Genomic DNA, 11,527 nt, shown 5'->3' on the forward strand with positions numbered 1-11,527 from the left:
CTGGCCCTGGTGTTGCTGCCCCGTTGCTGCCCTGATTCACCCAGATTCACCCTGATTTGCCCTGACAAACGTGGCCGCTAATTAAATGGAAATTCTAACCATTGCTCTGGGTCATCAACGTGCAGCTTTACTGGCCATCTCGGCCACAGCCGGTTTGCTATTTGCTATTTGCCAGAAATGGTGGATAAGGAACGGCTCAGGATAAGTATCTTCCGCCTTTATGGCAGGTACTTATTTGTCGGTAAGCCAGAGCAAATATTTCTGCTGAGTTGGCACAACTTGCTGGACAAGCGCTGGTCCACCGACTCAATAGTTTGAGATTGAGATGGTGGCCAGCGGAGAACTAGCTCGGAATTAGAGAGATTTAAGAAATCAGGTGGAAAATTAAATGGCAAAGCGTAATAAGGAGAAAATAAGGCTTTATCGAAGTTTCAAAATATACATTTTATTACTTCTTAAGTATTTTTTATAGGTTAAAATAAATACATTATTTTAAACTCTGTAAGTTAAAGCCTAAATAGAGCTATTTGTTTCTTTTTAATAATTTCATTATAACCAAAACTAGTTTCCCAACATTTATCAGCATCTCCGAGCAATTTATCCCCATAAAATCCACACATGACTTTCGGCTCCAGCCTCCTTCTTGTTTGCTGATTTTATTTGTGTGTTTCTGCCCGGAATGGGAGCTAGATTCATCCGCCCCGTGGGCCTGGTCAGGTAATTTGGGCGGAAAAAATGGCATCATTAGCCTAACAAATTTGCTGTATGCCCATAAATCGCCCAAAAGTAAGCAAACCAAGCCGAATGGAAGAGCCTCAAATGAAGCGAGTCAAAGGTTCAACTCTTAATTAAAATTGAAAGTGGCCCAAAGAGTCGAGTAAAATTTTCACTTTCCGCGCAGTCTGTTGTCCGACATTTTCATTAGGGAAGCGAATGAAAATTAAGCGAATTCTAAATGAAAATAGACAGCAACTTTAGGGCCGTTGTTGCTGCTTTTGTTGCTGTTAATTCGTGCGCCTCTCCCCCAGACGTCATAAATCATTAATATGCTAAAATAATGGCTGGAGTGGCGGCCCCATCGAGTACATATAGCCAGATATTGCGAACACGCCCACTTAAGCAGCCAGCGAGCCAAGAGGACCCTCTCCTCGGCTTACTGCGAGTGTGGGGCAGATAAAAACTTAAAGAATTATAACTTTGGGGCTTTGGGGGCCTCTGAGGCCGGCGCACAATGACCACAAAAGTAAATAACATGCCATCCACAAGCCAGAATGTCCGAAAAAATATCCACAGAGGAAGTCAGGAAGCGAGAAGGAGAAGTTTTAAATATAATTTCGGCTTTTGTGCTAGTGCGTCAACATGGAACATGATATGGCAGACCGAAAAAATAGGAGAACGTCTCTGAGGACTGTGGCCAGTGCTGCCAGCTTCAGATGGGAGAAAAATATACCTCCATTTATACTTCTTTATAAAGATGGTACGCTACAAACCCAGGTCTATAAAATAACTCTTCAATAAAAACATAATCTAAATACTTTAAAATCACTTTTATGTTCTGAATTTTAAAATGTTTTAAAATTGAATAAATAGTGGAACCTCTAAAACCGCCAACTTGACACCAATGACCGCTGGCGAAAACTGAGAAAAAGGCTAAGAATGCCGATGACTCTACGGCCTTGTCAATATTTGTTTCGCAATCAGCAAATACGTGTGCAGTCAATGGAGTGAGATATATCCTGCTGGGGAGCACAGATGAAGTTTTGTGGTCCTTGGGCAGTCGCAGATAACGAAAATGCTGTTTGACTTTAAGGGAATCAGCCACAATATATTGGACATAAACAACACGAAGCCTGGGAAAACTTGTAACTGGTCCACAAACAGAACTCAATTAAAGTGAAATGTGGGAATGTGGGGGATTCTCGGAAGGTCTTGATTAACAGTTTGCTTTTTGTTTCTTATAGCTTACAACTTGTAAGGTTAATCTGTCAGCAAAAGTTGAAAGTGATGAGATCGTGATATAAACAATCAGTAACTGTTGTTGTTTACTATTAAAAAAAACAAGCATTTGTTCATTGGAAAACAAATATGTAGTAACCTTGATAAATTCATTTTTTGTTAAAAAGTTAACCCTTTAAAAGGACTCGTGCTTGAGATCCTCGAACTTGTCACATGCCAGTCCAACTTCCGGGGCTCCCCTAATATCGCTAATAACATTGACAACTGTCAACGGCTTCGCGGCAGGACCTGTCATAGACAAACACACACACACACACACATTTCGCACCCTGCCACACACACACATATACAAGTCTGTCGGGAGCACTGGAGAACTGTCAGGACATCACACACACAGGAACGACAATTACTGTGGGCCAGTATGAAATTTCGCTGTCAGCTCCGAAGGCACAAGCCGCTTTACTTCTTAATTTTTTTGCCAGTTGCTTTCCATTTTCAGCTTTTGTGAAAAACTTATAAATACGGGTACGCACACTTGCATGCGTTTCATGGGTTTTCCCTTTTTAAAACTAAATGGGCGAAATTTAAAATGGCAGATTGCTTGTGAGTAAATTTTGAAAATATTTTATTATATAAAGAAACGAGCTCTGCTGAACTAGGTTTTCTATGGTAATAAAATATATTTATTTTTTGTAAAGTATGAAGGGTATTTGCCAGTACTGCATAAGTTGCTTCCCTACTACCGGAAAAGAAAACCAAATAAAATATGTGAGCAATTTATGAATATTAAAAACATATATTTCGAACGACGAGAGTCATGTGGCAAGGAGGTCCTTCAAAGATTTTCCTTGCGCTGGAATTTATCCTCCCGTATTTCCATTTGCGTCCGTATTTCTTTTTCCGGCATGCCGAGCTTGGCCATGGCCAACATTTCCAACTTTTGTCAGTGCCATAGCTTGCCACGTTGCATGGCAGACATCGTCCTGCCGCCAAAATTTAATGCGCCGCGGATTCGGAACTCCGACGCCCGAAACTCTGTGACGGAGGCAGGGAGTCTGGTGTTCCGGGCGAGAGCAATAAATTTCCATGCCCACTGTCATTGGCGAGTGTGTGGAGCGTGTTTACTTTGTATGACGTCCTGGGAACGACCAGCAATCCCGCCCAGGAGCCACCCACTCGGTAGCTCAGTGTCATATTTCTGGGCGACAGATCTTACGGAGGGCATTTCCACTTCACGGCAGTAGTATATTGCTCTATGCAACAAAATAGCAATGTCCTGCAGGAGGATCGAAAAGTTCAAGGCAAGGACACAAAGTTTAAATGGTTCCCAGGTGTGAAATTGGTTTAAAAATGATTGTAAGCCTTAAACAATATTTCTTCTTAATTAAAAATAAATAAAAGTATGGGTAAAGTAAAATTGCAGTTCTCACATGTAAATTATATTTTCATTGGAATTATAATTCTGTATTTTTTAAATTTGTAATAAAGTGTATTTTCTTTTCGCTACGCTGTCAAATCCTTTTTAATGCATACATAAATTCGCTGTTATTTTCTGTCGTTTTTTTTGTGTTATTTAACGAGCATTTTCTGTCCGTAACATTTTTTGCGACTTTTGTAGCGCTTTACAGTCGTATGAATATTAAATTAAATTTTTTTCCCCAACCGACCATCGAGATTGAGAGACTTCTCTGGGCCAGCGAAAGGTGAAGGTGAGGCGGGGAATTGGAATTGGTATTGCGATTGCTACGGCGAATGCGAATGCGAGTGCAAATGCGTATCCTCTGCCTTAACTTTGCCTGATAATGGCAAAAGGGCACAAAGGAGCTGCCACATGTGCAATTCATCAGAGGCGGCTATCCCCTTTAATCAAATGCAAAGTTGACCAGAAACGGCGGGGCAGGGGACTCCATTTGACGACGGCCGACGTCTGCAGCCTCAAGATGGCAAATTGTGCCGCTCCGGCCTTCTATTTCCCCAGATTCACAGATTTCCCAGCAATGCCGGCCAAATGCAAAGCAGTTGGAGCCCCCGGCTGCTGGTCGGTCTCGGATTCTGGTCTCTGGTCCCCGACTGCTGCTGACTGTGTCTGATACGGCTCACTTCTGTCATTTATCTTCTTTTACGGCTCAAAGGGGCGTGGCTCTCGACCATTCAATTCCAGAGGTGCAAGCCAGCTGCTGAGCAACGCATTCAGACCAAAGCGGAGCGAAGCACACACGCATGAGTGCTGAAAACTGCAGGTTATCACAGCGAGAAATTATAACAAAGTATTAATTATAAATTAATTTAAGCATACATAATAAATTAGTTGGGTGGCTTTGAATTGGAATTAACGTTTTATAGGATCAAAACAATTTAGATAAGTCACAACACCAATTGTTTTTTTCCAGTGTATTGCTTAACTTGCCCACCAACACACCCAAAAGTCTGCACATGCCCGTGCATATTTGAGATATTGTGTTTGAACTTTGGCTTTGGTTTTCTACTCACTTCGCCTGCTGGCGAACTGGCAACTGCAATTGTTGTTGCTGTCGGCTTGACAAACGCACAGTCGCCAGGATTTACTGACACCCACATCCACTCACACCAACACACTCACACTAACACTCACCGCCGAGAGCCCAGGACCCTCGGTGATTGAAAAATTTGCACAAATTTTTAGCTGTGCTGCCATTTTAACACTTTATCCGGGGCCAAGTCAAGTGAGTCTGAATCCCCACCGCCTGCCTGCCATCGCCAGGAATCGTAATAAACTTGACACTTCACCGGGCACGCCCCCCCCGCCCCCTTCCCCAGCAATTCCGACCCGGCCAATACCATGTGCTTGTAAAATTTATGCTCTCTTAAGGAATTCATTCAAAACCTGACAACAAATTGCACTTTGTCGGAACAACAAAAATCCATCGGCACGGATATTCGATTTGAGTCCTACATGACGCAATTAAATCGCTAGCCAGCCAACAGATTTATAATTCGATTTTTTCCCCAGCCACCACGTTCGATGACATGAGCACGAAATTTTGAATCTATTTTTTGAACAATTAAATGGCGAATTCGTGTTATGCAAATCACCAGGGAACGTGCCTAAAATTGCAATTAGAGCAATTGCACTCCGGAATGGCGCATAAAATATCAGTAAACAGAGCTTTGGATAACAGAAATCCCGTCTGGATGGCTGCCAAATGGATATTTGTCGCCGGGATAATCGAAAGGCGGCAATTAATGGCCACCAGTTTGGGTTTCCTGCTCCCGTTCGGCGTGTGTGTGCCGCCATGATAAGGCCACCCAGGACACTAATCCTGCCATGGAAAATGGACGACCATTGTGGCAGGTGGGTAAACTGGTCTGGGCAACCGGATACACAACTAAATTCCAAAGGCATTCTTGTTGAAATAGCAAATTGCTAGTTCAATAAATCAGTTTGCACTCTGGCGACGTGTTTTGATTCCGCTTCTTTAATTAGCCGGTTTGAAAATCTATGCCATTATACCATTAAAAATTATGTAATTCAATGCCTTAGTGTCCATTTAGTTTAATTGAAAATGAATTTTTTTTACCACATGCGGCTTATTTATTTTTATTGCTGATTGTCATTGCAAAAGCCAAAGAGCTTAATGCGCCCATAGGTTCGATGTCACTTCTTTATTGGTTTGCATTCTTTTTTATTCACAATAATCGTAATTGATATTATTAACAACTTTCGATCAAAAACAATTATGGAAAGCCATTGAAACGGATAATAATATTAATTTGGAATCGGTTTCTGTTTAAATAAATGTAATTTAATTCGACAATCAAAGCCGCAAATGCGCAAATTGCGACTCGCTTTTTTGTGCCAACTTTTTTCCACCACGGATCAATGCCAATACCTGTGGCTGTGGGCGGAAGCTAATACGGCAAATTAATTACAAATAATTCGCCCACAGGCTGCCAGCCAGCCAACCAACCCCACATCATTTTGTTTGTTGCTGCGGCCTGATTTTTAATTTATGCGCACCGCAGTTGATTCTCACATAAAATCCGATTCGCAGCCTCGCCAATCCACCGCAACTTAAAAGCTTAAAACGCCGAGCCAGCAATGACTGCTTGGGTCCTGCGCTCCCGCCTTTTGGTCCTGCCGACATCCTGTGGCTCGGTGCCAAATCCCCGACCAAGGCTTATAAATTTTAATTAAAATGCTCCGCCAGATGGGAGATGGGAGAAGGGAGTGGGCACTGCGTGTCCCCGCCGCGCTTATTTCCGCTTACATTACAATTACATTTGCCTCTGGGCCAAGTCGCATCCGCGTTGCCAGGGTCATCCTGGCATCCTCTGGCCCGTTTCGTTCCGGCCACAATCCTCTGGCCGTGGCTATTGATATGGCCAGGTGCTAAGCCCGAGGTCGCTGCACAAATCCGCAGTTTGATGCCAGCCATCGCGGGCAGGATTTCAAGGCCTCGCCAATCAAAATCAATTCGATTTGCTGAATCTGATTGATTTTCAGTGACCATTTACAATGACGAGGGCGTTAGAGTTACTTTTCTCACTTTAATGTTATATACTGCAACTAAAATAGTAATTATATTACCCACTATTAATTTGCTAAAAAAAATATTGCCTTTCTTAATAGAAAGTTGTAATGTTCTTCAGCTCGAATCGCCGGGCAATGAAGAGAGCTCCTCTGGTCCGACCAAAAGTTCACTTTCTACTCTTGGAATTTCCCTCAATTATTACTGCCAAAAATGTTTGCCCACTCGACAGCTGCTGCCCAGATTGAGTTTTTGGGTTTTCCGGGCGGAGAAAACATTTCGAGGCGAGCGGAGAAGGCTTCGCTGCACTAATGACGCAAATCGGCCTAAATAACAAGTTGCTGGCATTTGGTCAACAAGTGGAGGCTGGAGCTGATGGCGGGCTGCGTTGCCAACTCAGCAGACTGTTTTTTCTTCAATTCCCATCATGGAAGCCGGATGGCAACCACCCACAGCCCACAGCCCACCACCCACGCCCCTAATGAGACGCAATGAAGAGGAGCAACGGTATCTGGGACTCGGTCGCGAAATGGAAATTAAAATGCATCCCAGCTGCGCCAGTGGGCGTTCTAATGGGCGTGGCAGGCGGTCCAACACTTGATTTAATCAACTTGATCCGGGGCGAATTCAAATCGTTGGCTTTAAGTTTAAGGCCAGTCTCTTGGAGATCAAGTTTGTGGAATATTTTTAGGAAATTTTAATGAATTTAATTATCTTTAATACTATTCAGTGCCTAAATCGTATTTAGTTTGGTTGTTTATCACTTTAAAAGTCAGTTCACTGTGACTCTAACGTCATGTCCGGTGGCGAAAATTATTAATTAATTCCCAGACTTCAGAAAAATGTCGATAAGATTGAACGACGAGGCCATGCGACAATTCCGGGTGGCCAAGGTTTTCCAGGAGACGGAGGAGCAGAAGCTCTCGCTGGACTTCTCCCGCGACGGATTCCTTCTGATGGCCTGCGACCACTCCGCCCTCTCGATCTTCAGCAGCACTCGACAGGAGGTGCTCTGCCAGGTGCACATGCACCACTACCTGCCCGAGGTGGCCTGCTTCACCCGGCAGGACACTCGCGTCCTGCACTCCGCCTCAAAGGTAAGAGCCTTTGAAGAAGCGCTCAGGCTTGGGCCACTCAAAGGCAAAGGCACAAGAATAACAAGGTCTGGTGCAAAGGGTTGAAAAAGGGAACGGGTATTCTTTCATTTTCTTTTTCTTTTTAAAGAATTCCAAAAATAAATGGAGAGCTTTCAGAACTTATTAAATTTTCAGTAAGAGCGCTTTTGGACACAAGACTAAAGTAAACAAATAACAAAATTTGAAAACATACATTCCATACCTTTAATTTAATATTTACATATCATAGTTTAATTTATTTTATTTAAATTCCTTTGACAGTACGACTACAACATACGTTGCCTGGACCTCGAAACACGCAGTTGCCTCCGAGTTTTCGGTGGTCACCAGAAAAGTGTCCACAGTTTGGTTTGCCTCCCGGGAAAGGAGAACGTGTTCCTTAGTGTCGGACGGGATGACGAGGTCTACATGTGGGATATCCGCTGCTCGAAGCACATGCATCACCTGAAGCACCGGCGGAATCCTCTGTGCGCCTTTGATCCTGACGGATTGGTCCTGGCCACCAGTACGGATACGGAATGCATCGAGATCTTCGACGTGAGGAAGCTGGGCGATCGGCCGTGCTCGAAGTTCGCCTACCAGGTGAACGACAATGCCAAGTGGACCCAGCTGCAGTTCGCTCCGGATGGAAAGACCCTGCTCCTCGGCACGGATCACTCCTGGTGCTTCAGTGTCTCCGCTTTCGACGGGACGTTCCAGCAGTCCTTCACAGGATACGAGAACCGGTCGAGGCTGCCACTGGAGGCCACCTTCACTCCGGACTCGCAGTTCGTGCTTTCGGGAGCGGACGAGGGCAGGATTCACGTTTGGCGAGCCAGCGATGGGTATCCTGTGGCCGTCCTAGAAGGGAACAATGTGGGTCCTGTGCGATGTCTGCGCTTCAATCCGCGAGCCACCATGTTCGTGAGCAGCGATCTGCTGATCGCCTTCTGGATGCCCATGGCGAATGGGGTCTACGATTGGGTGGAGCGACTGGAGCCGGGCGAAACGGTCTCTTTCAAGGAGGAAGAGGAGCGGGTAGTACCTGTCGTCAAGTCCATAGAAGTTCCCAAGGCCATTTCCATGCCCAAGCCCTTTGTGGATGTGGAGCTGGTGAGGAGGAGATTGAACAGGAAAAGAATTCGCTCCGAAGTTTTCAAAGTAGATTCTACCAAAAGAGAAGATCAAGAGAAGGACTCCCTTGAAGAGGGGGAAATACCCGATGACTAAGACTTGTAGGGATCTTTCTTGAGAATAAATGTAAGAATATCAATCAACTGGCTCTCGGCCAAAAGTTGGCAGACCAACTCCCAGCTGGAGACCGAGCAAACTTCCTGGACAGTCCTTATGCTTTTGAGACACAAATTGTTGAGTTTTGCCAGCAAATTGCACAGCTGGCTGCGTTCGACTCCAAAAACGAGGTGGTTGGCAAACTTTTGGCCAACTCTTGGCTGGCTGGATGTGTGTGTGTGCTTTTGAGCACTGACAAGCGTTTCATTTAGTTTCTGTGGCCATAAAAAGAATTCCCTCTTTTAATATTAATGAAATCTTTTACCGAAAAGCCCCCAAAAAGAACACACAAATTGCTGTTGAACTTTCTGGAGCTGTAACTTCAATTGAATATGTGGGATGGTGCTTTTGGTATAAAACTTTTCTGAGTTATGAAGTTTCGAGTGCGTCTCATGCAACTGCACAAAATCTACACAGAGGTTAGTCCCCTTAAAAAGTTAAATATCTAATAGCCTTTTACTTAATCATACTTTTAATGAGGCTAACAGTATCTACAAGTTTTTCGGAATGAATTTAAAGTTTGAGTTTCAATATCCGTATAGAAAATGTATTATTGGTGAGTGGTATTTTTTAATTTCCTTGAAAGAAAAGATAAATAAATCTGAGAATAAAAGCATCTTGTTAGTTGCAAAGCCTTTTCTTATTTAAAATGTCATTACGGCTTAAGGCAACATTTACCTGCCGAGACTTCAATGTTTGATCAACGCTGCGCCGTAAGTGTGCAACTGCCAGACACTCAAAGAGTCAACAAACTAACTAAATACTCTCCGGCTGAAGGAGTTTTTGGGGTGTTGCAGCAGGACGAACTGGAACAATAACAACGGCTGCCGAGAACCTCTCATTATGCTAATTAAGTACAAAAGTTGCGAGCTGAAACTGAAACTGAAACTAGGCAAACATAAATTAACGCATGCGACAAATGTGCGGGCGAAGGATTAAGTTGGAGCCTGGCAACCGAGGAGGAGAGGAAGTGGGAAGCTCCGGAAACGGAAGTCTGCGTGTCGCCATTTTGATTTGCATGGACATCGCCATTAGCGAGCGCCGAGAAAGTCCCTAACGAGCATCCTTTGAAGCGCGTAAATGGCATTCTCATCTCGCCAAAGCGGCCAAAGGAGAAATTAATTAAAAAGGTGGGCACGAATGTAAAAAGAAACGAGCCGGGCGCGTGACTGAATTGTAAAACAAATCCCAAATGGCCCTGACACATAGTCGCGTCCCCATAGCTATCCCGTCCTCCAGATTCTCGCTTCTATATCCACGCACCGCAAATTCCTTTCCCACGCCCGATTTGTCCAATGGCGCCAGAATATTTAATGCCCTCGGTAATAAAAGCGGATTTCGTTGGCCCCAAACACTAATCTTGTTTTGGGGCAATCGAATTGGAAAAGCGACATTCAGAGATGAGCGACTAAAGGAAAATATCTATCTGCGTTTTACTCATAAGAATTAAAAAAAAACTATAATACTTTATTATTCCATTTGAAGCGAATTGTCAGTAGTTTATAGTATCAGTAATTCGAAACTGAAAAAGTTAGTAATACTTCGTTTTACTCCTTATCCTTGCTCATCTCTGGCTCTTGTTGATCCGGGATTGGCCTACTATTTCGGTCCTTTTTATTAACTATAAAAGCGGAGAAAACTTTTGGCCAGCTAAAATTATTAAGGAATTTTATGTACTCCAGAGGCAATTGGTTGCATGCATCGGGCTGAAGGAAACAACAAGTTTGCTGTACAAGGCACATGATTTAAAGCCAGACTTCTTGTTATTATAAGAATCAATTTGACCCCAATACCTCGGCTCGTTCAATGGGTGACTACACGTTGGGACCTGGGGCAAACTTTTAAATTACTCAACGGGCACTTTCAATAATGGCGAGGTCCTACTAGCCTGCTCAGTCGGAGGAAAAACTTTGGCCAACTGCCGCTCGAAATTCACTCCTTCGGTCGACATTGACTTGCCCGCCTTTCCTCCGCCATTTCCCTGTTTCCCTTCCGCGCTTTCCACAAAAGTTGTGTTAAAGTTTTTTTTTTGTTCGAGCCAGGATGTCTATTTCCGCCGCTGGCGTAAAAATAACAATCGACTTGCAGTTTGAATACGTCAGAGCGACGGAGGGCTAAACTTGGCCCTCCAGTTTTCTTCTTTCCTGCCTCTCTTCCTTTTTTTTTTTTTTGTTATTCCTATAAGTCGGCGGGATTAAGTGGATTTTAAAGTGGCAGCAGCAAAAGTGGCCACGGGCTATGGATTAGGCCGAATGTCCCAGGCGAATCAAATACATGCACGTTGTTTCCCCTCGAAAGCATTTGACTTGCCACATGAATAGCACGTGGTAATGGTTGTAGACTCATAAACTAAAGTATCCTGTCTAAGAAATACCATCTCTCAGGAATTTTCATGATTTATTAAAAAAAAAAAAGGTCTGGAGCAGAAAGTGCTAACAAATGATTATAAGAAACCTATATTCTTTTCCTAAAAGATAAATTTATATTACTTGTCCGACCTTTCTATATTATATATATAAAAAATGTATGTACTTCTTATTTGACATTATTTACAAGCTACATAGCCATTGCAAATTTACAAAAGACTGTCCCCATAGGCATACTAAATACACTATTCCTTCCATGATTTGTTTCCTTTTCCTGCAACTCAGTTTGTCT

The 11,527-nt window shown here is 43.5% G+C and overlaps 1 protein-coding gene across 1 annotated transcript; it reads left to right on the forward strand.

Annotated features, from left to right (window-relative positions):
* Nucleotides 1-7,250: 7,250 nt before the first annotated feature.
* Nucleotides 7,251-8,885, forward strand: LOC108092316 (WD repeat-containing protein 82). Its single transcript, XM_017191850.1, has 2 exons — nt 7,251-7,561; nt 7,862-8,885. Exons 1-2 carry the CDS (start codon nt 7,307-7,309, stop codon nt 8,807-8,809), a joined length of 1,203 nt encoding a protein of 400 aa, XP_017047339.1. The 5' UTR covers nt 7,251-7,306; the 3' UTR covers nt 8,810-8,885.
* The last annotated feature ends 2,642 nt before the right edge of the window (nt 8,886-11,527 follow it).

Source organism: Drosophila ficusphila, unplaced genomic scaffold, assembly GCF_018152265.1.
Source record: "Drosophila ficusphila isolate 14025-0441.05 unplaced genomic scaffold, ASM1815226v1 contig_412, whole genome shotgun sequence".
NCBI classification, from domain to species: domain Eukaryota; kingdom Metazoa; phylum Arthropoda; class Insecta; order Diptera; family Drosophilidae; genus Drosophila; species Drosophila ficusphila.

Excerpts from the sequence above, each read along its gene's own strand:
- LOC108092316 (XM_017191850.1), top strand. The coding sequence starts at position 7,307 with ATGTCGATAAGATTGAACGACGAGGCCATGCGACAATTCCGGGTGGCC. Across the intron at positions 7,562-7,861 it reads TCCTGCACTCCGCCTCAAAG|TACGACTACAACATACGTTG; the intron begins GTAAGAGCCTTT and ends TTCCTTTGACAG.